The 25,464-nt window shown below is 35.9% G+C and overlaps 1 protein-coding gene across 3 annotated transcripts; it reads left to right on the top strand.

Annotated features, from left to right (window-relative positions):
* On the top strand, nucleotides 4,972-8,783 carry LOC105155475. 3 transcript variants are annotated; one of them, XM_011071353.2, is made up of 4 exons: nucleotides 4,972-5,641; nucleotides 6,094-7,529; nucleotides 7,696-7,749; nucleotides 8,498-8,783. In XM_011071353.2, exons 2-3 carry the CDS (start codon nucleotides 6,132-6,134, stop codon nucleotides 7,717-7,719), a joined length of 1,422 nt encoding a protein of 473 aa, XP_011069655.1. In that variant the 5' UTR covers nucleotides 4,972-5,641; nucleotides 6,094-6,131; the 3' UTR covers nucleotides 7,720-7,749; nucleotides 8,498-8,783. The 3 variants fall into 3 exon arrangements, with proteins under 3 accessions (XP_011069655.1, XP_011069654.1, XP_011069653.1); XM_011071352.2 differs by lacking the exon at nucleotides 8,498-8,783 and having other exon boundaries at nucleotides 4,972-5,637; nucleotides 7,696-8,132; XM_011071351.2 differs by lacking the exon at nucleotides 8,498-8,783 and having other exon boundaries at nucleotides 4,973-5,641; nucleotides 7,696-8,132.

Genomic DNA, 25,464 nt, shown 5'->3' with positions numbered 1-25,464 from the left:
CCTGTCTCCGCCTTCTTCAGACAATAACACTGTGAAAAAGTACTGGCAAAAATGAGGAATTGATGAAAGAAAAAAGCCATAATGAAGCTAGCTAGAAGCCTAAAATAATTGGGGACTCACTGGTCCAGAGGGACACTAAAAAGACGAGCTATGTCGGAATATAAGGAGGGAATGGGGAAACGTATATTTGATTTCAACTGAGCAGAAAATAAGGTCAAGCAGTTGGGAGGAAGGTGGTAAAGACAGCTCTTAGGGGAGGGGATATAAATGACAAAGGCCATAGAGATGTGATACTCTCGTATCAACTGCTCTATCTCCATGACTTTGAGGACAGAAGATCCCCACTCCAAAGTCGAAGAAGAGACCCCCCTCTCCTCTTCCCCAGGGGAAGAGCTAGCTCCCTCCTTCCCTTCCTCTTCAAGATCCACGTCCTCCTCGTTGATCAAATGGCGGGCGCCGCTACCGCTTGGCGGAGACTCCTCCTCCGGCCTCGAGGGAAACTAAGCGAAAAATCGCTTATCTCCCTCGAAGTGGCCTCTGAGGGATCATCTTCGGCAAAGGTATTGTCCATGAAACAGATCGACTCATCGGAAGAAGACATATTCTGTACAAAAAATACTTAGAAAAATTTCAGAGGAGGAGAAACAAGATACTTACAGAGTTTTCTAAAAGTAAAGGCTGTGATGCTTCAAGAAAAAGAAAAGAGGAAGAAATAAGGAGTTACCTGTTTAAAAAACATGGGGAGGAAGTTGAAGGCACGCTCTTGTAACCGCCTATGACAGAACGAGCTCGTAACTATCCTTGCACGTGGTAGAGGTAGCTATCACCACTCGACAATCGAGAAAGTTAGGCTTAGGCCTAACCATCATTCCTTAGTAGTGGCAGAACATAATACTCGAATGAAGGCAGTCGAAAGGATGCGTATGGGTGGGAAAAACTAAGCGATGAAGGAGGTTGCTTCAGGGAAATCCCTCTCCAGTTGGCAGAAAGATCCCCTCTTGATTGAAGAAGATAGGGATTCCTACTCTAAGAAAGTTCCTCCTTAGAGTTGGGGGGACTAAATGATGGCTATAGCCCACTAGATCATGGCCCAAGAACGAAGTAGGAGGCCCAATACTCTACCTCTTCGCCCCAATTCTCACAAGGGAGGAAGCCCGCCTCGTGGAACCTAATGATAGCGGCCTAAGTACCAACAGTCTGCCCTACTTTCGTTTACACGTCACTCTCTAACCCACGTGGCATGCAATCAGACCCCCCACGTATGACCCCTTCTAACTAGCTTGGAATACGCATGGCATGAAGGCTGCCCTTAAGAATCTAGACTCCTCACCCCAAGAGGACTCCTGGCAAAACAGGAGTCTTCACGAAGGAGGAGTCCTTCCTCATCCAAAGATTTGCTGGTCAAGGAGCGGAAAGTGTGCAACATTATCCACCATAATCCTCCCTTCCTTGCCAGACACGCAACTCCCTAGAGTCCCTGCGGAGATGGGCTCTTCCTCTATAAATATAGAGGGCACCCCTCAACAGATCCTCCTTTCCACATTCGGAAAGCTCTCTCACTGCTATTCTGTCATTCTAATATTTATGTTCTTGCTTATAAAATTGTTATTCCTCTCACAATTTTTCGTTACAATTTATCTTTATATTTAGTTATTCTTATATCCGGAACTAACCTTAAACATCGGAGTGCTAACGCGTTGTTTTGCAGGTCCTCTTTCTCAAGAGCTTTCACTCAATTAGCTCAAATCCAACATCAAATCCAAGAACTTTTGGACACGTGTAAAAATCACACGCATCAATAGTATTCACCTCATAACATATATAGGAATTAAAAGAAGTACCAAAATAATGACTAGTTTTATATTCATAAACCACTACTTTTTTCCAGTGACTTATAATTCAAGAATAATGTTTTATTATAATTACACTATTTTGACTTCAAATATGTGTATATATATTACATTTACTTTCTTATTATTATTATTATTATTATTATTATTATTATTATTATTATTATTATTATTTTAAAGTAAAATTGATAAATTATAATTATTTTTAATATTAATTAATTACAATCATCAATATAAAGAATCTATATCTAACAACTAATGATAATTATAACAATTATATACTAATCATTAATATCAGATAACCATATCTAATCAATAACTATTATAACAATAGAACTACACCTATTATTAAAATGAAATTAACATTTCAGAAGTTAATAAATTTTGAACCATAATTTTATAATTACGAAACTTCAATTTCACAAATAGAAGTATGCCTCATTGACAATATTGCGACAAGTCCATATTTTCAATAGAATTATTTAAATTAAAATTTCCATTTGACTAATGAATGATGGCACGAACACCTAACTGGTCCAAGCACCTTATGTATAACAAAATTGAATTCCTTTTTTCTTAAAAAAAAATATTATTATTATTATTTATTTATAAATAGGGTGAATTACAAAAGGCTCTTTTAAAGCTTATAATAATTATAAATTCTTTTCATTATTTAAAAAATAATAAATATTTTTTAAAATCAAGTGGTTTTCTAATAAATACTTACAATGAATTATTATGATAAAATATTTATTAAATAATTATTAATTTTTAAAAAATATTTATTATTTTTAAATAATAAAAAAATATTTATAATTATAATAAATTTCAGCACAGAATAGTGTAATTTATCATTATAATATTAAGTGATTTGCTTTGCGTAAGACCTGATTTCTTGGGTCTCTGTCTGAATGGAAATTCTTGAGGAGGCGATTATTTAATTTGAAGGAGGCGTGGTCGGCGGAAGATGGGCCCACACCGGTGGGTCAGGTCAATATAGCCGTTGTTTTAGCCCATAACTACATTTTAAAAATTTAAGAGGGACATGTTAAGTTGAACATGCTCTTTTATTATAATTTCTCCGTAATGATTGCCACGTGTAATTATTTGAGTCAATAATATTTTATTATAAAAAAAATAATTATCCTTTGCCCTAAGATTGAATATAATTATGTGTAGATTTCTTATAATTTAAAAAAATTACATCTAGAGTCCCTAACATTCATTTAATGCATTGTTATAATAGAAAAATTGAATAAATTTAATATTTACTCTCGATTGACTTAACATTGATTTATTGTAGGTCGAACAAATCTTTTATAACTAAATTATCGTTATAAAAGTAAAAACATACCTCTCACATGCATTAATTTATGAAGACAATAAAGATAATTTGGTAAATAAAAGTTATTTGATATGCAATAAATTAATAATAAGTTATATGAATTTTGACAAGGGAATATATTCGTTAGATTAAAATAAATTTAGAGATGATAGATATATAGGGACGTTATATTTATATTCTTTATCCATGGTTTACGTATATAAATTATATATATATTTTTAAAAATTATACATACATCTACAATTAACGTTGATATCATTTACATAAAACCACTATTTTCTTTTGAAAATATATAGATTATTATACAAACTAGCCTTGCATTTTGACTGCCAGAAGTAATTTTTGTTAATATGCAAAAAATATTAATAATTTATTATAAATAATCTCAATCAAGGAGTATAAATATAATTATTCATTACATATAAATGTTAGAAGTTTATAAACCGTTTTAAAAGAAAATTAGAAGTTTATAGGCTGTGTTTGGATTCGTGTCTTTGCATTTTTCGATACAAGATAAAACACACTCAATGTTTGTTTTTATGTTTTTACACCTTATCTGCATGTTTTTCAACTTTTTTTATATATAACATATATATATATATAATATAAAATAAATATGATTTGACAATAAATAGTAATTTTTGTCTCCAAAAAATATAACATTAAACATAAAATATTTATATATATACATATTTATATATAAAAATATATATGATTTGATAATAAACAGTAATTTTTGGCTCCCAAATCTCATCATCAAACCTACACCACTTGTTTTAAAATATTTTAAATTACCCCAAAACATAAATCTAAATATATCATCTATTTTCAACACACTTATTTATCTTTATTTTTCTCTCTCTATCTCTAAAATACAAAACAAAATACTCAAATTACAAATCCAAACGCAATGTAGGAGTTCCAGATATATTTCTTATATTTTTGTTCAGTTCGAATCTGTACTAAAATTACAGAAATTGATAAATGCCATTTTGTTTTATTAGCATTTCCACCAATTATTTCATTAGTACATATCCAAATATGTATTTATATTAAATTCTATCGCAGATAAATACACAAAGAGTTCTATGAAAATACATACGAAATAATGATTTCAGTTGTTGTCTCGACGTATATATCTGAATTGTATGATAATAATCAAAATATTATATAAGATATTAATGAATATATCACATACAATTATATCTAAGAATTTTCTTTTTATCTGATCTATTTATGTCGCAAACACGATCAATAGTTAAAAAGAATAAAAGGATAATTATATCTATACCCTTGATACATGATTTATTTATTCAAATTATTTTTGTTTTCTGCGTAATTATAGGAACCACTCATCACAATAAAAAAAATAAGAATTGTTTGTGCAATTATGTCGAGATCCTTTGGGGATCTGTATATATTTTTTTTAAAAATAAAGACGATTTGAGTAAATAAATCATAAATCATGTCATATAAATGCAATTATTCCCAAAAAAGAATTGCAAACGATGATATGTGCTATACAAAGATTTATTTTCTTATCAAAATTTTCACAAACTATATTTGTGAATTTTAGATAAAATTTTCTAAATTACAAACTAACTCTTTTAACATTCTTTTATTTAAATAAATTATTTCAATAAAAGTTTTCCATCAATTACCAAACAATATATTCATATAGTAATAAAATTACAATGCGGTAATTACCTTAGAAAATGCCTAACCTCGTCCAGAAAAAAACCAGCGGCTCTAATCAAATGTACTGTAAGAAAAGAAAGTACTGAAATGGAAACAGATAAAGATGAAAAAAAAGGAACTTGTTTTAGATTAGAATAAATAGGTCGATGCTGATTTTGGCAGGAAGGAGTTTAGGGTTCTAAAATTTTTAAATTCTTAACATATTTCGATTTTTATTAAAGGCAAATTCCTCATGCCAAAATCTGCTGCATGGCTCTGTAGATATCACCCTTTTAATTTATATTCGCCTGTATAAAAATCATGTCAAATCAAACGAAAACTGAGTCCACTTCCACTTTCTTGTTGTAGAAGACAAGATAAGAAGCTCATCATTTGATCATTTCTCTTCCGACTTCCATCTCCGTTTCAAGTTTTCAAATTGTGGGATTCTTCTTTTCCAGCGTTTTGCTTTGATTATTCAACCTCAAGTATCTGAAAATCTGGCATTTGACTTTTGCCATATTCATATATTCTTCATTCTTACAGGATACATTTTCTTGATTTGCGGGTTTTTGTGTATGTTGGGGATTTGGGTGTGAAATTTGCCTACCCTTTTCGTTGTTTTGTTTGGTTTTGAGGAAATCTTGTGTTTCTTGGAGAGAGGATTTGGGTTGGTTTGAATCTTGTTCAGGCGGGAGAAGTTCTTCAAGTGTTTGTTTAAAGGTCTAGCTGTGTTGGAATGGTTCAGATCTTTTCTGTAAAGAAGTAGGTATGGATTTATTTGTTTTTATATCTATATTCTGGGTAAAATTTTCATATGTTAAGCATTCAGAATTGTTATGCTTACATAATCACCATTACGAGAAGGATTTGAGCTTCTTGAAATAGAATTGATTTGATCAGAATTCAGTGGTGTGATGAATCTCCTTTCTCCTTTTCTTTCTCATTGGATTGGATTTGAGATTACCTACTAAAAGCATTTGTATGATCATACATGTTTCTCGATGTTGAATTATGCAACAGTGATTGAGATTGTTTGAAGTTTTCGAATCTTTTTTATTTGCTGGCACAATTTGCAAACCATCCTCATCATTTCATGAGAAGAGAAAGAATTTCAGAGTATTGTAGTGAATTTCTCGGGATACATTGAATCTTTGATGGTTGGTATTGCTCGAGTCTTAGTATTTATATGTTAATGTGTGTTTTCCTTTCAATCCCCAGATACAGGTAGTCGTGTTTATGCCGGAGTCCAGTATGTGATGGCTGAACATAGCATGGTAATGTCCCAAGCCGAAATTACGGCTCTAAAGGAGACACTTTGTGCTCAGCAAAAGCTTCTCCAGAAACTTTACAATGAGTTGGATGCAGAACGAGAAGCCTCCGCCTCTGCAGCTAGTGAAGCTTTATCTGTGATATTACGTCTACAAGGAGAGAAGGCTGCTGTGCAAATGGAAGCAGAGCAGTATAAGAGATTGGCGGAGGAGAAAATCTGCCATGCCGAGGAATCTTTTGCAATAATCGAAGATATTATCTATCAGAAAGAAATGGAGGTGGCTGCTTTAGATTACCAAGTCCAATCCTACAGGTATAAATTAATAAGCATGGGTTGTGCCGATCCCGGTGTCGGCGAGTTAAAATATCCCGAAAACCTTTTGCAAAGAAATGAAACTTTAGGGGGAGATGCAAGCCTTCAAAATATGGGGAGGAGGAATTCCGCACCTATTACGCTGAAATATAAGAAGTTCATTGAAAGAGAGAACTCTACTAGCCCAGAAATGGATTTGACTTCTAAGGCTGTTGAGGAGCTGACAGGTGAAGAAATAAATGATGTTGCCTCGGATTCAGAGAAAAAGGCTGATACTTCTACTCATGGAGGAATGATTTCTTACGGGGAGCAGATAAGGAAATTAGATATGCGGGTAAAAGAGATAGCAGGAGCTAGCTACACAAGCTCCAGGAACGAGATCCGTTCTCCTTCATGCCTTTCTTCTCGGCCAAGTGCAGGAAATTTATCTTTACTGTCTTACTCTGCTAACCAGCCACAAGAAACACGGCCTCCCTCGCCACAGCTTGACCTCAGTAAAGTAGCCATTGTGAATGAAATTGACCAGACTAAGCATGCAGCTAATCCACTGAAAAAAGGTGTAGCTGTTGATAATCCTTGTTCTCCGGGTGTCCATGATGTTTTTGAAGTTCCTGTTCCAGAAGCTGAGAGCTCCCGACCTTATGAATCATCGACTAAAGACAAGAAAAAGACGGTGTGTAAAGATAGTGAGCTTGAAAGCAAAGATCTTGTTCACCCCGATGCGGTTAAGCTGTATGCTAAAGATGAACCAGACTGGCTGAAGAAACTGTTGCAATCTACTAATCATGAGAAGCATTTGTGTAAACCAAGTGATATTGCTGCTCTCGATCGTGCTGTTGTCCAACCTACCACGAGTGTTGCTGAATCGCAGCCGAGTTTGAATCAAACTAACAGGACTTCAGGGATAAGTGAAGTTGAAAGGATACCGGACTCCGCAAACAGAGAGGAAGAACTGAAATTATTAAAAGAGATCAAAGAGAAACTAAATTCACTGCATGATGAGATCAGGAGTCAGACAGCGAATAAATCCGCCACGAGTGAGAAGCCATCATCCCTATGTCATCTCCCAGAGGTACTTATCATATAACCCTTTCTCTGAGTCATTCCTCAGCTAATAAACTCAACATTGCATTGAGAAAATTTCCAATTTTCACCTCCAAATTTTGTTAGCGTGATGACTTATTAGTAGTTCAGTTCTGTTATGAAGTGTCATAATGCCAATTTTACCTTCAATGCAGGCCATGCTTTCCTTTTGGCTTTGATCGAACAGAAAAATTCCAAGAAATTTGACGGTAAAAAACAGTTACTCAGGTTGTCTCTATGTTACAGAAAGCATGCACTATCCAGTACACATTGTATATTCCACCTCATCACACCTGATTTGTTCCAAAGAAATTTCTGCATTTCATACTGACTGTCGTGACGGAGTTGACTGATTTTCTTTGCCATGCCAAGGAGTATCTATACACTGTTCCTTTGTACAGATTGAATATCTTCGATTGGAATATGTCTTCATCCGGTCATATTTCTCAACCTTTCTTTGCTTGGAAAGAAGAAAGATTTTCACACTTTCTAATGTACACTATTACTTCATATGAAAAATATCCGAAAATCAAAGTTTCGTCTACTTGTCAGACAAGATATTCAGTTATAATATTATTCATTATTTTTACTCTCTTTAATCTTGTTGCTGATTCAAAACACCATCGTTCTATTTCGTCCATTCCTTGTGGGAGTTGTAAGATAGTTGCATCAGCTTGGGCTTGCATTGCACTCAGTTGCCAAGTTCAGTCGAGTATTCAACCAACATCTATATCTGTTCTTTGAATGAACTTTACAAGATGATCTAATTCTGAATGTTTCACGAAATGCATACGATCTGAAAAACATGTCAAAGGCCGAGCACAATTTCCTTGCCAAAATCTTCAACCCCACGGTCTCTGTTAGTAGCTTTCACCGTATTTCCTCTGGTACAAACATTTTGTTTTCTTGAAAGTTTCGATATCAGGTTCATATGATGAAATTAAAATTCTCTTGCAGTCAGATATATAAGAACAGGGATCCAAGATAGATGTTATGGTTCAATTGAGAGAATCTTGTGGCAGATACTGATATCTGGAAGAAAACAGTTCTGAATGTATAAGAAAGTGTAGGCGATACTCAGCAATTCCAGTTTATTTCTGAATCTTGTTTCAGAATTTGATATGTATGGATTCATATTCAGATTCTTTAATCTATTTTTGGATGGTAAGCATTGGGAAATTCAATTCTGTAAAATTTGAACCAATTATATGATAGTGTATTTATATTTGTCGTATGCTTATTGTACAGTTACAGAATAGTGACCAGTCATATAAAAATTGTATTACACTTATTGTGTGATTAGTCAACCTCAGGTTTAATTAGGTTGTCTTTGATGGATTGCGGGTTCGATTCTTTCAGTTGACATAAGGGTTGTGTTGGGAATAATTTGTACACGATCCATGATCTTTGTATATTTTAGTTCATGTCGGTGATCGAAGTAAGAAAAAAAGAAGAAGAATAGCGAAGTGAGGTGGACCACTCATAAGAAAAGAAAGGATTATGTATAGCTAAAAGATGCAAAAAGTGGTTTACATTGTTGTAAGGGGGATTCGTCAATGCTGCGTTGGGATATTACCGGACAAAAAGTTGGCTAAACCATCAGTAGCGCTGCTTTCAAATCCGGATAGGATTGATCGGTTCCATGGATTCGATCGAGAATCGATTATGTGTTCGATTGAATCATAGTCACAAATCGGTGCCAATCAATTTTAGTGCAGACCGGTCAAACTTGACCAAAATCAATCGTCTGAAACCAGTCCAACTGATTTTGTTATTTTTATAAAAAAATTAATAATATAATAAGATATATATTTTCACTAACAAATATAGTGAAATATGTGAAATGAGAGAAAAATAAATATCAGAGAAAATAGATAGGCAAGTGCTTCTTGAATAATTTCTAAATAAATTATCACATCTTTATAGTGTAAATAGTTTAGGAATAATTACATTTACACCCCTTGATCGCCTACTTACACAAATTACCCCCATTTTTAAATAATTACACATACACCTATCGAAATATCATTATCACTTACCCAAATCACCCCTTACTTTTTCAAAAAAATTACACACCCACTAGAAATGTTAGTATCATAACACAAACTATCCTTATTTTTTGGCTACCAGGAGTAGTTTTTGTAATTATGCAATAAATAGAGGTGATTTGGATAAATAGACCAAGGTCAAGGGGTGTAAACATAATTATCCAAATAGTGTAAGTTTGCTTTATGCTTTTTCAATGTGAGACAAATGAGAAAGTGCATAATCTTGGCTAACACTTTTCCATTGCCAGACAATGAGAGAGTACTTAAATTTGGACTTTTCCAATGTGGGACAATGAGTACTTCTAATGATTAATAGAATTTTTTGTTTCTTTGTAATCTATTTATTTCTCATTTTCTCCATGCTTCTCCAATCTTTTTATTTTTAAAAAAAATTATAAAAAGGCAACGATTGCTAAAATATTGTTATATATAATGTATTTGGGGTGTTTTCGATTTTAAATTTTTGTTAATTTCAATTTCAATTTAATTTGCTTCCTCCAAGAGGTTTGTGGTTTCATTTATAAATTATACCGTTTCATAAAATATTGTTATAAATTGTCTTTATGTAAACTATTGATATATAATGTATGATATTTTATCTATATATATGTATATAATGTTGGGAGAGATGAGGGATGTGCGAGATTTGTATACTATGAAGTTGAACAAGAGTTAAGACTTTTTATCTTTAACACAATTACTGTCCCACTCTAATACTAACAGAAATGACAATTTGTCTACCAAGATACAATGATTTAAAATCTAAAAGTAGTAGCACTACAAACTTTGAGAACAACGAACCAAAAAATATTTTTGAACTCTCTTACTAAAACTATATTTGCAAAATGCTTTTATTGCTTAAGAATGTTATGAAAATAAATTTAATGAATGAAATAAAATGGGAGGACCTATGCATAGAAGTTGGAAAGGTATAACTGAATGGACATGCCCGATTAGAAAAGATGCCTTGGAAAGGTTACGACTTTTCGTTTGAATAGACACATTATTTCACCAAAAGGATAATACCATCTCACTCGAATGGCATTGTTTCATTCAAAAAGTTTTACCTAATGGACACATCATTTCAATAAAAGGACACAACTATCCGATTGATTAATTACGGTTGGATGATGATTGGGCGCAATGAATCATTATTCATGTGTCATGAGCTTGTTATGCATTGCATGTCGTAACCAATTACTTGTTACGACTTAATTAGATCAAATAATTTTATTATTTAATTTGTCATTCACCATTTTCCAGCAATCCCCCACATGCGAAGGGCACCATGAGGAGCTAGTGGATCTGCCCGGGAACGCGTAAGCGGAAGCGGTTAAAATAAATTGTGTAAAATAAAATAAAATCGCAATGAAACCATGATTTCAAGGGGTGTACCCATGGAGCTCCCGGGCATTCGATGTAGTTAATAAAATTAAACGACAATAAAGTTAACGGGGCTATTGGTATAATGAAAAACGAGAGGAATAAAAACGTAAATCAAGAATTATCTTTTCTTGATTTATTTCGAACCTCCTTCGTTAAATCGTTCATCCAAGGCCTCAACATAGAGACCCTCTAAAGTCACGTCCACACCACACCGGAACTTGAAATTCCTCAATTCAATTTGCTAGAAAAGAATTAAGGAGAAGAATACACCAAGTCCGCACAAGAGGGGGGTTCGGCCGAGTAGAAAAATTGGGAGGAGAGGATATTATTTTTTTTGGTGTATTCATTCATTAATTATTCCAAATAACTAATATATTTACCTTGAATGAATGTATTAAAATATATCTAGGTTCATTTAACCATCCATAAGGTAATAATCCTTTATGCCAAACAAAGGATGACTAACATGGCATTTTTCAAAAATAATTTTATTAGTCAATAATTTTCACCAACTTAACTAATGGGCTTGGGCCGATTTTAATTAATTAAAATACTAGGCCCAAAGAATTAAATCTAATTTAATTAAAGCCCACTTAATTAAGTCCTTCATATATTTAATCCAATTAAATATATGAACCCAATAAGCTTTTATTAAATAATAAGTCCAATTTATTAAATAATAAGGGCAAGCCCAATAGAAATTAATCCAATCAATTTATAATTGAGCTTATCCATCCAATGGATCCTTCACGTATATAAGTAATTCAATTACTTACGGAATTAATTATCAATTAATTCCTCGTTCCTTCTCGGTGATTTGTGTGACTCTTTAGGTTCACCTTTAAGCTAGACTTGGGCTAGTATCCAATACTATTATTAATCAAATCCAACTTAATTAATAATTCTTGATCAACCATTGATCAAGAAAGTCCGTGACCATGGGATGGCACTAGAGACTAGGCGAATTTCGATGTGAACTTTTAGGCTCCCGAGTCCATACGGGTACAGTCCTTCCGTCTATCGTCCCCCGATCGTAGTCTAGGACATGGAATTGGACATCGATTCCCATCCTGGACTAGGCGTCTATACTTAATACTTGAGATCGCATTACGCCACATTGCTCGACATGGGAGCCTCCTCTTCCTATTCGACCAATGACTGTGGCCACAGCTTTATAGAGCATAGATGCATCTCCAAGTGCATAGAAGATACCTCTGTCACGTTTTGACAGGGGACGGATCTTCTTTTTGGAACTCACCATCCTTGCTACATACTTTGAATGCACTAGACAAGGCTTATGATGAACATGTATGAGACACGATTACCTCTTTACAAATCTAAGATACAGTCATCGCATGAACGTGACTGTTGTGATTCCTTAAGTTTGAGGACTGCTCCCATACTATCGGAGCCGGGGATTCAAGTCATGCCGACCAAGCCTCCAAGGCTTCCATATGACGATCGCCGCTAGTCAGTTTAGTCGATTCGACACCTACTCAATCGACCCATTAAGATCGCATAGACATCCCAAGTTTTTCGCTGATGAAACATGATACTCCTCAAATGAATGCGACTCTTAATGCAAGTCTCCATAGGACACTTCGATGCCCAATCTCATGGTTCTTGACTTGGAACATTTCAGACCCAATCCTAAACAGTTGGTTTCATGACGCCATCTAATGCGTAGTCCAACTGTTGTACGGTTGTTCAAGGTGGTCTGTGAGCTTTGTTGTGATGTTTGACAAAAACACAAACATATATGTAGTGAGCACAACAAATGAAATGCCAATAGCGAATACTCATTTTATTCACTAAATAATATTACATTAAAATTGAGTTATTGCCAGAATAGATTACAAGCATGCCAATCCAATTGGCTTCTCAGGTCACCTATTCTAACAACATGAATGAAAATTAATGCATATGAACTTGCAGACACTTAAGAGAGTTTCAAACGAGAAGTCATTGTATCATAAAAGGTAACTTGTGGTTTTAAACCTTCCTCAAAGGAATACCGTCGAATTTACTTGGTTAATAAGTGAACATGATGTTTAGCGTTTGGTGTCAACAAAGAAAATAGTACCCCCATAATGCCTTCTCTAATATCTTTAGTTCTCAGGATTTGGTCCATTTTGGCCCTGGACATCATCTTGGATTCGTAGGTGTTTTCCACTTGAAACAACCCGTTTTGACACTTATATAGGTGATCTCCTATACTGTACTTGACCTAGTATAAGAATTATTAAAAGCTTATAGTTTACCCTCTACCCTTTAGCTAACTGATAAGTGCAAAATTATCATATTTTGATGATGATTGTACCCTTTTTTTAAGCAAAAATACTCCTAATCACATAGATTTATTGCATTTCCAGCTCAAAAGATATGATGAAGAGTAAAAATTACAAAATTGAGCTAAAAATGGCAATTGAAAGCATTTAAGGAAGGAAGGAATAAATGACAGATTTTCTGATTCGACTAGATGAGCCCACGCTTAATGCTGTGATAAACTCTGAAGAAAAATGAATGATGCGATTTATACTGAAGAAAAAGGGATGATTGCTATATCATTTTGGAAAAAATCATTTGGGATATTTGGCTGATGCGAAGAAATGATTTGTTAACTTTTTATGGCCAATTATGTATCTAACCATCCTCTATGTCTAGATTCGTAGAATGTTTATAGTATAAATAAGCATACATCTCAAATCCATTAGGCTATCCATCATTTTATCTTTTGAATTCTCTTGAGTTTTAATATTGTTAATGAAATTTCACTTTTTTTAGTGTGCTTTTCTATTAACATGTCAGACTCATTTTTTTATTTTCTAGTTGAGGTTAAGGTGATTGCTCGATTCCTAAATGTTGTGAGATCTAATTTATTCTTACTACTCTCGTTAAAATAAGTATTCACATTATTCTCTGTGCTCTTACTACAAACATCTGATTTATGAATAATGCAGCTGGTTGTTCATTATTAAGAAGGTTTGTTTTGCTAATTGAAGTTTGCAAATCCATGTAATTGCTTGTCAATAATCAGTAGCAACATAGCATGATTAATTATGTCATATTAGTTAATTATGTTGTGGGGAATGCATGATCTAACTTAAATCAATTATCCTCGTATAGAATCAGGCCTTCTTAATTCTTAATGTTGTTAATAGATTTAATCTTGTGGATGTTCCTAGGATTGTTCATTGAATAGGGATCTACCTAATGGCCGTACCTTGGCTGATGAAAGGTAAGGAAAGGTGAGGTTGTTAGCTCATTTCAGTTGCCACAACTGGTTGATTTATTTAAACGAGTGTTATATTTGCAACGATGATCAACTAATGAAATCAAGCATGAACTTGATCTTAACTAAAAACGTCTTTTCTTATATTTATATCTTTTAATTTCATTACATCTCTAGTTTATTTAGTTTTTTCTTATTCTTCTCTTCACAGTCAAACCCTCCTCCACTACTTTTTTATATTTGAAGAAATTGACTTGAAGCCAATCATTGAGAAATCGGCCCTACTCCAGCTTCTACAAAAGCGTTTGAGAAATTATTTTGGTGGTCTCGACACCCATCAAATTTTTGCGCCTTTGTCGGGAGATTGGTGTTATTAAGTTTATTTCTTCTTATTTTTGTGACTTGGTTTAATATCGTAATCTTCTCATACAGGCTGCAGATTTTGAAAGAAAACCAAGCAACAAATTGAAAATACATTAGCCTCTTCTGAGCTAGTGTTAGCCCTAATGGACACCTCATGCGAGTTTAAATTTAAAACTATGGCACACAACCTAATTGCAATCACGAGGGCCAACACTCAACAATTTGAGATTAGATACGACAATCCGCTGTTTAATGAGGTAAACGTATCTTCCATTTATGATTGTTTGGACAACTTTTATCCCTTGTTGAAAGATTTGACGAAGAAAAATCCCAACGAGTAAAGGCTTGTGGAATATGCAATTCCATGGCACATCCCACCGATTTGTGCCTTATGCTTATAAGAGAAACCATCGAGCATGCCAATGATGTAGGAGGACTTTTTGGATCACCACAAAGAGAATATGATCCCCATTTCAACGTGTACAATCCAGGATGGACATATTACCCCAGTCTTAGCTACGTTTTGCAATCTCAAACCTAGCAACCACCTCAATTCGACTCCAAGCTAAGTACGTCTCTTGAAGATATGATGAAAGTACATGTCGATAAAACTCAGCAATTGCAATAGACCACTGAAGTGACCATTCAAATGATAGAATTCCAAATGAGTCAATTGGTGTCATCCATCAGTAGATTGGAGTCACAAGGTAAGTTACCCTCCCAATTTATTGTTGATCCCAAACAAACCGCTGGTGTTATTGTCCTTCACAATGAAAAGGGGTTGCAACCGAACATGGACGAAAACGACATTAAGCGTGCGCATGTCCAACAAGGTGAACCAGACCAAAAGATGAAATTTCTCAAAAGCAGATCAACAAGTCCAAAACAACCAACAATGAACATCACAAGGTGTTAATGGCCAAACCTCTATTGCCGGAAAGATTTACCAAAAACGAGGAAGGGGAGAAGAAGGGAACACTTGAAACTGTTAGCAAAGTGATGGTAAACATTCCATTGATCGATACAATCAAACGAATTCCTCACTATGCAAAGTTCCTCAAGGCATTGTGCACCAGCAAATGCAAATTGAAAGAATTTATTGATCCATTGGTGGAAGAAAAAGCTAAGTTCGATGGTCATGAAAACTTCACCTCTGGCTCGAGAACTGGCCAATTGTTGGGGACGAGTGATGGAATTCTTCTTGAATGGGTGTATATTGAAGCAAATTAATATGACGCTTCTTGCTCTAATGCCTAATGTACAAGCCCCTTCCATTGTTGCTGATTTTCATCCTATTGCCTACTGCAATGTACTCTACAAAGCTATTACTAAGATCTCGGTTCAACGTTTAAGAAAAATTTTGGATGAGATGATCAGTCCCTCTCAGAATGCGTTTGTTTTGAGACGATCCATTAGAGACAATTTTTTGCTCGCACAAGAGCTCTTCTCCAGATACAATCAACAACAACTCCCCCTAAGATGTACATTAAAAGTGGATCTCAAAAAGGCGTATGACATGGTTGAATGGGACTCCTTATTTGCAGCCTTACAACTATTTAACTTTCCGAAGAGATTCATAAGTTGGATTAGGGAATGTGTATACACGGATGCTTTCTCAGTCTGCTTGAACGGTAATATCCACAGTTTATTCTTAGGAGCGCGGGGTTTGCATCAAGGTGACCCCATGTCTCCTTACCTTTTTGTGCTAGTTATTGAAGTGTTAAGGATGATATTTCAGCAACACATTTAACAGAACATGGGGTTCATGTATCATTGGAGATGTTGGCAAATTGCCTGTTTCAGCTTTACTTTGCAAATGATCTCCTCCTTTTGTGTCATGCACATGAAAGCTCCATAAGGGTATTCCAAATAGGATTAAAGTTATTTACTTCTTTATTTGGGTTACACACTAATATGAAGAGTCAGCATATCCTGTCTAAATTGGCCCAAAATAGACGAAATGCCTTTCTTGATATTCTCGATTTTTAGGAAGGAGGTCTACCAGTATAGTATCTTGTTCTACCACTTGTCTCCTCATGATTATCAATTGTAGATTGTAAACCTTTGCTAGTGAAGATTGATAAAAGACTCGAGGGCTGGGAAGGCCTCCAACTATCCTTTGCTGCTCGTATTCAACTCATTAAGTCGGTACTCATGGCATTGAACACCTATTGGGTGATGGCATTTATTTTGCCTAAAGGTATTGTTCGTAGGGTGGAGAAGAGACTTCGCTTATTCCTCTAGAAGGGTATTTCAAAAACTGATTATTCGAAGGTAGCTTGGGAACAAGTATGTCTTCCTTATGAAGAAGGTAGGCAAAGGATTCGAGATAATCAGTGCACTTAATTTGGCCCTCATGAGCAGACATCTACAGGTCGTGATTCAATCGTCTTCGTTATCCATATGGGTTTCATCGATACATAATGTAGAACTACATACGAAATTAGTTTGGACTGTTAGCACCACTATGGGGTCGTGGGGATGGCGAAGATCCTAAGGTTGCACACCATTCATTTTTTTTTCAGTAAAGTAAATTGCATTAATGAAATAAAAGAGGGTACAACAACATGGTTCATGTAGTAGAGGTCTCTTCAAACTAAGGATCCTCCACAGACTGTAAAGTGCACGTGTACTAATAGACGAGGAGAGGTTATGACTAAGTATTACAAGTTTAATCTCATCAACTATAATTTTTGCAAGGGTAGCGCACGGGCGGCTAGTGTGCTGAAAGAGCCGCTGGTTCCGATCTTGCCATACGTGGTAAACTAAGGATGCTAGGAGTGCCCGAAAAAATAAATTGACGAAGTGCTTCCCCCTCCACTTGGCCGACATCCATTCACATCCATAGCCCAATTGCAGTGGACCCATACAATCCTCTGGATATCTGCTAGATATTGGTGTACATATCTACAACGAAAGAATAAGTGGTCATGGGTCTCTAACATCCTATCTTGGCGAAGAATGCAATCCCCTCTTGTATGGTGTAGCCATCGTTTGTCACGGGTAGACAGCTTCCCCAAAATTGCTAGCAATAAAATGAATTGATTTTGTGGGATCTTGAAAAGGACCCAAGAATGAGAAGTCCAGCCTATCTTGGGTCCCGGTGTGCGGAAGATATGGTATGCAGCAGCCGTCGTGAACGTACCACCATCTAATCGCCAAATAATTCAGTCCCCTCCACTGTGAAGCCTCGGAAGAAGGTGAAGGATCTCTAAAAGTTCATTGTTGGTGATAGGTGGCCAACTCCACTCCCCATTAGCGATGACCATGATAAGTGAAGTATGAAGGTTGATGCCCGTAAGTAGTGGCCCCCAAAGGAATCGGTGAATGATGGTCCCCAACTAATGCCATGGGTCCTGCCATAGGGAAAATATATCTCCACTACCAACCTTAAAATCAATATAAGAGAGCAAAGCTGTGGGGAGCGAAAGAATCTGACGCTGGCCCCATGGACCCTTACTGTCAGTAACCATCCAAAGCGTGTGAGTGCCAAGGCGAGTATGGAAGAACCAATCTACCCAGATGGAAACACGCCGCCTCGTGATGATCTTCCATAAATGCTTACACATTAGGGCTTGGTTTAGAGTAAGGATATCTCTAATCTCGAGCCCCACCTCCTCGACGGGTCTACAAACAAGTTTTCAAGCCACTTTTGGATAGCCCGTACCTGTGGTACCCTTCTAGAGAAATAAACACAAACGCTTCTCAATTTCTTTAATCACTGGTTTTGGCAAAATAAATGCCGAAGCCCAATACGTGTTAAAGAAAATCAGAACAAATTTTATACGTTGAACCCAACCAAAAAATGTAAGCCGAATCCCTTCCCATCCTCGGATGCGGTTATCAATTTTGTGCAGAAGGGGTGTGCAATCCCCAATTGAGATACGAGAAGCAATGAGTGGAAAACCAAGACATCGTAAAGGTAAATGGCCTTAAGCGAAAGCTAGAATCTCTAGTAACCTATCATGAATGCCATGGGCCGACTTAGAAATAATGACATGACTCTTCTGAGGATTGACACACAATCTTGATAAGGCCGCAAACGTCTCAAGTCCCTTCTTAAACACACAGATGGACGGCTCATCCGCGCTGCAAAACAAAAGGAGATCATCAGCAAAACAAAGCTGGAAGAGCCCATCTCCTCACATCTCCAATGGAAAGAGAACTCGCCATCTAATTCAATAAGTTGTTGAACAAGCATCCTCAACACCTCCATGATGAGAATAAAGAGATAAGGAGACATCAGATCGCCCTAACATAAGCCCCGTGCACCTCTGAAGAACCCATAAGCCGTGCAATTAAGGCAAACGGAATAGGACGGTGTGGTGATACACTCCTCAATCCAACCAATAAAGTTCCTCGGAAAACCAAATAATCGTAAGACGACCAATAAGAAGTTCGAGTCCAGTATATCATACGCCTTTCGCAAGTCCACCTTAGTGCACAACGTGGCGGAAGGCGTTATTGCTTATAACCTGTAAATAGCTCTTGTGCCAGCAAAATATTATCACCAATCGATCTACCCGGCACAAATGCATTTTGTGAGTGGCTAATCAAAGTATCCAATACCACACGCAACCGTTGTACTATAATTTTCGTTATCACCTTGTATAGTACAGTAACAACACGACTAGTAGACGGATTGCGTACCTTAGGTATGAGTGCACGTAGAGTAGCATTAGCATGTTTGAGAACTTTGCCTGTATGAAAGAAATCTAGAGTGCCTTGAGTAACCTCCGGCCTCACAACCGACCAAGCTGCTTTGAAGAACCCTAAGGTATAGCCATCAGGGCCTGGCGTTTTATCCTCAACAATGTCAAAGACCGCCAACTTGACCTCCCGTAGGGGTGACCGGACGGATAAGTTCACTTGCCTCCGCAGGTGATAATATGTGATGCGTCTACGGCCGCAGGTACCCTAGGCCAACAAACTTCGACCTCCTATTTCCACCTAGTAGCTATTGATAATAATTCACAAATTCTTCCGTGACGTCTTGGGGCTCAATCAGCAAGGTACCTTCAAAGTTCATAATTTGAAGGATTCGTTTAGTAGACCTCTGGGCTGCAACCTTTCAGAAAAATATGCGGGAGCATTGATCCCCACCCTTCATCCATGCCATCTTTGCTAGTTGCTGCAACATATTTTGCTTGAATCGAGTAGCGAGCATAAGAATCAATTTGTAGCAATGCTCCAAACTAAGTAGAAGTGAGTTATGACGATCTAACTGTAACAGGGATTGTGCTGTGCTAAGGAAACCTTTAGCTAGGCATACGTTAGTTGGAAGATCACCCTTATTCTTCTTTTGTTGTCGAAAAATAGGCTTAAATGACTTCAGCTTATGCGTTAGAGCATAGATAGTAGTGCCCATAATATGATTACACCACACACTCTGAATAAAAGGGGTGACTTCCGACGATTGGGCTAAAAAAATTATCAAAGCAGAACATTCTCACAGTAGGAGGTGCAGTATCACCACACATCACCAACAGAGAATGGTCAGAGGTGCACGGATTCAGAGATTTATAGTGTGCAGACGGCCATTGCTCCGACCAGAAATCATTAACTAAGAATTGATCTAGCCGCTTCCAGAGACTTCTACGATCACTGCTGCAATTATGCCATGTGAACCTCTCCCCCTACATCAGTAAGCTAAGGAGGCCCGTGTCTTGTAGGCACGCCTGAAAGTCCTCCATGACCGGCCGAATGTCTCCCAAATGTCTCCCGGAGCTCCACACGCTTCACTCATGTCAAGGACAGTGTTAAAATCGCCACCCACAAGCCAAAGAGAATCATCAATAGTATGTGCAAGGCGCCCAAGGTCCTGCTGGAGCTCCCTTTGCACTCCCAACTCATTGGCTCCATACAAAATTGTAATCAACACATGCAAGTTCAATAATCGAATAATTATACGGCAATGGATATGTTGAAAACCAATAACGACGAAATCCAAATCGACCCAATCATCATCCTAAGCTAGCCAGATACAATCTCCATGTTCAGTGCATGTTCGGTTGATTCTTCACGAAGTGTAGGAGAAGCGTCGGTGCAATGTTCCGAAGATATACATATCCCACAAACCTTGACTTGTTGAATGCTTCCCCCTATAAACTTTTCAATAAGAGAGGTAAGTTTATCTAAACGTTCATCTATAGAAGTACTTACCTCGTTTACCCTTCGTGGTAGGTTGTCATTTCTACTACTGAATTGTTGGGTATTAGCCGCCATGGTTGTGATTAGTTTGCGTGCTTCGGTAGAAGTTTTGTCATAGAAAGCACCTCCACTAGTTGCATCCACCAAGCTTCTATTTGACTCAAACAATCCTTCATAAAAATATTGAATTAGAAGATGGTTGGAAATTTGATGATGAGGGCAACTCTTCACCAATTACTTGAATCTCCCCCAATACTCATAGAAACTTTCACCGGAGAATTGACATATTCTACTTATTTCCTTTCGAATGTTTGTAGTCCTTGAAGATGGGAAGTAGTTCTCAAGAAATTATTTCTTAAGCTCGTTCCAACTAACAATAGATCCCGAAGATAAGGAGTAGAGCCAATCTTTTACTTTATCGCCCAACGAGAATGGAAAGGCTCTTAGTTTGACTTGTTATTCGGTGAATCCTTGAGGTCTCATACTGGAACACACCACATGAAATTCTTTGAGGTGCTTGTGCGGGTCTTCACCTGCAAGGCCACAAAAAGTGGAAAGTAAGTGGATGAGACAGGATTTAAGTTCAAAATCAACATTTAAATTAGGATATTTTATGCAGAGTGGTTGTTGATTTAAGTCAAGGGAAGCTATCTCTTTGATCGTTCGTTCCGGATTTTGAGCTATGACTTCATCTTTAGAGTCGCTAGATGTGGGCACGTCTAACTTCGAATCTGGTACTGGTTTGGAAGAAGTAGAAACCTCTTCCTTGTGTTGTTTGGTTTATTTTCGAAGTTTACGAGCGGTCTTCTCGATCTCTAGGTCAAATTCAAGTTCACCTGTATGAGAAGAACGTATAAAACCAAGTAACAAAAATAAGCAACTAAAAGAAATTAATTTAAAGACACCAATTCCCGGCAATGGCGCCAAAATTTGATGGGTGTCGAATCCACCAAAAATAATTCCTACAAACTCTTTTATAGAAGTGTGAGTAGGGTCAAATCTACAGGGATTGGTTTAAATTAATTCCTTAAAAAATAAAAATAATTAGAAGAAGAATAAAAATAAAATTTAAATTAAACTAAAGAGCTAATAAAATTAGAAGAGATAAATATAAGAGAAGAGTATTCCAGTTAAAGACAGGATCATGCTTAATTCCACTGTCAATCATAGATGCAAAGATAACAATTATTCATGATAGATAAATTGGTTATGGCCATTGGTACGACCTAATGACTTCACCTTTCCTACCTTGTGGATAGTCAAGGAACATCCGTTGACTAAATTCCTAATCAGTAAACAACCTTGGGAACATTCTCAAGATTTAATTTACCGACAGTATTAAAAACTAGAAAGGCCCAATTCTAATCAATAAATTCCTATGAGGATTTATTTAAGTTAGATTGTGCATTCCCCACAACATAATCGAAATCTTCTACATAATCAATTATGCTATGTTACCACTAGTTATTGAACTAAACAAATAATTATTGATTTGCAAGTTCAATTGGCTAGGCAAATATTCTTGACAATGAATAACGATACCTATAATTCATAAATTAGATTATTTATAATAAAAGCACAGAGAACAACACAAATACCGATATGATAAAAGTACAAAGCATAAATTAGATCTCACAACTTGTTGGGATTAAGCTTTCACCAAGTCTTCAATCGGAATGAGAGAACTAGCTAGACATGCTTATACAAGAATGGATGAAAAGCAAAGTAAGAAAATATCATAAAAATATAGAGAAATAGAGAGACGAGAATTCAAGGTCTGAAATTCTCAAGAGTTCAAAAGTTGACTTTTAAAGTGAATTACATCACATATATACAATAACTAGATACCTAATTCTACTAGGATTAAAAATTAGATTCCTAATTGAACTAAAAGACTAATGAAAATAGTATTATAATCCTAGTTAAACTCCTCATTCATCAAAAGGTAGTCCAAGCAGCCCAAATTCTTGCCAAAAATCAAGTTTGAGTCTTGTGCGAGTTTCCATTTTGGTTCTTTTCTTCATTTTTTATTTCATTTGTCCTAATGCTGCAAAATAATAAATAATTAGGAGTATTTTTTGTCACAAAATAGGTCAAAATATCACATGAAATAAGCACAAAAACGATCCTATCATAACATTATGAGCAGCAACTCTAGTTTATAACAAACCCATGAAATGCAATCGATAAGTATTAACAAAATCGACAACTGATACCTGATGATTCCCTACGATTCAGGCCCTGCACATTCCAAACTGCTGTAGTAATCATTCTCACTTTGTATGGGGCTGGAGAGCTGTTAGCAATGTGGCAAGACCCTTGGCACCAGTTTGGTCCACTAATTCATTGATTCCCAAGAGGACCATAGCTTACCGACAGCTCTTTGGATGATAGATTGCACATGGTAGATAGTAGTGGAGGTTGGCAATGCCTTCTATTACGGACTTTGAATGCTTGGAGATCGTGCACACCCTCCCATTGACCCATTGAAATCGTGACACTAATATTATTTATGGGAGGAACATTTACTAGTGCATCTGCATATCATCTATTCCATCCCCCCAGTCCCAAGGTAGGCTGGTTTTCACTACTTTTGGTACCATTCAAGATCGCTCATAACTCTTTCATTATAGCTTGCAATATTGGAAAAACTATCAACCATGGATAAGCCATGGCTAGCACATCTTGATGGTGCTTGGGTCAAGACCAACATTTGAGTTAAGTTTCGTGAAATTGTGAGAACGTTAAAAGTTTAGCTGTTTTGCATGGTTTTATAAAGCAAGTTTGTTTACCTATTATACAAACTTGTAGTTATTATTACACTTAGCAAATTTACCATACAAATGCTTGGGTCTAGACCTAAGTTTGGGTCAAATTTCGTGGAATTCTGAGAACGTTCAAAATTTAGCAGTTTTGTACGGTTTTATTAAAGCAAGTTTGTTTCACTTTTATACTAACTTGTAGTTATTATTACGCTTAGCAAATTTAGTTTTATTAAAGCAAGTTTGTTTCACTTTTATACTAACTTGTAGTTATTATTACGCTTAGCAAATTTACCACATAAATTCTTTGGTCTACACCAACGTTTGGGTCAAGTTTCGTGGAATTCTCAGGACGTTAAAAATTCAGCTGTTTTGCACGGTTTTATTAATGCAAGTTTGCTTCCCTTTTATACAAACTTGTAGTTATTATTACACTTAAAAAATTTACCAGACAAATGCTTGGGTCTACACTAACGTTTGGGTCAAGTTTCGTGGAATTCGGAGAACGTTCAAAATTTAGCTATTTTGCGCTGTTTTATTAAAGTAAGTTTGTTTCCCTTTTATACTAACTCGTTGTTATTATTACGCTTAGCAAATTTACCACAAAAATACTCGTGTCTAGACCAACGTTTGGGTCAAGTTTTACGGAATTCTGAGAACGTTCAAAATTTAGCTGTTTTGCACGATTTTATTAAAGCAAGTTTGTTTTCCTTTTATACTAACTTATAGTTAATATTATGCATTGCAAATTTATCACACAAATGCTTGGGTCTAGACCTACGTTTGGGTCAAGTTTCGTCGAATTCTGAGAACGTTCAAAATTTAGCTGTTTTGCAAGGTTTTATTAAAGCAAGTTTGTTTCACTTTTATACTAACTTGTAGTTATTATTACGTTTAGCAAATTTCATACACAAATACTTGGGTCTAGGCCTACGTTTGGGTCAAGTTTCGTGGAATTCTGAGAACGTTTGAAGATTTAGCAAAATTTACCACACAAATGCTTGGATCTAGACGTACCTTTGGGTCAAGTTTCATCAAATTTTGAAAACATTCAAAATTTAGCTATTTTGCGCAGTTTTGTTAAAGAAAGTTTGATTCCCTTTTATACTAAGTTGTAGTTATTATTACGCTTAGCAAATTTACCACATAAATACTTGGGTTTGGACTTACATTTGGGTCAAGTTTCGTCGAACTATGAGTACGTTCAAAATTTAGCTGTTTTGCACGATTTTGTTAAAGCAAGTTTGTTTTCCTTTTATACTAACTTGTAGTTATTATTACGCTTAGCAAATTTACCACACGAGTGCTTGGGGTCGAGACCTACGTTTGGGTCAAGTTTCCTTGAATTCTGAAAATGTTCAGAATTTAGCTGTTTTACACGATTTTATTAAAGCAAGTTTGTTTCCCATTTATACTAACTTTTAGTTATTATTACGCTTAGCAAATTTACCACACGAATCCTTGGGTCTAGATCTACCTTTGGATCAAGTTTTGTTGAATTTTGAAAACGTTCAAAATTTAGCTGTTTTGCACGATTTTATTAAAGCAAGTTTGATTTCTTTTTATACTAACTTGTAGTTAATATTACGCTTAGTAAATTTACCACACAAATTCTTGGGTCTGGACCTAGGTTTGGATCAAGTTTCGTCGAATTCTGAGAACGTTCAAAATTTAGCTGTTTTACACGGTTTTATGAAAGCAAGTTTGATTCCCTTTTATAGTAACTTGTAGTTATTATTGCGCTTAGCAAATTTACCACACAAATGCTTAGGTTTAGACCAACGTTTGGGTTAAGTTTCGTCGAATTTTAAAAACGTTCGAAATTTAGCTGCTTTGCATTTTATTAAAGTTAGTTTGTTTCCCTTTTATACTAAATTGTAGTTACTATTACGCTTAGCAAATTTACCACACAAATGCTTGCTTTGGGTCTAGACCAACGTTTGTGTCAACTTTCATGGAATTCTGAGAACATTCTTTTTTTTT

The sequence above is a fragment of the Sesamum indicum genome, linkage group LG2 (assembly GCF_000512975.1).
Source record: "Sesamum indicum cultivar Zhongzhi No. 13 linkage group LG2, S_indicum_v1.0, whole genome shotgun sequence".
NCBI lineage: Eukaryota > Viridiplantae > Streptophyta > Magnoliopsida > Lamiales > Pedaliaceae > Sesamum > Sesamum indicum.
This window is presented reverse-complemented; position numbering and strand designations above follow the sequence as displayed.

Bases quoted from the DNA above. Each gene is read 5' to 3' on its own strand.
- LOC105155475 (XM_011071353.2), top strand. From the start codon at position 6,132: ATGGCTGAACATAGCATGGTAATGTCCCAAGCCGAAATTACGGCTCTA. The intron at 7,530-7,695 runs GTACTTATCATA...CCTTCAATGCAG, and splicing joins CCCTATGTCATCTCCCAGAG to GCCATGCTTTCCTTTTGGCT.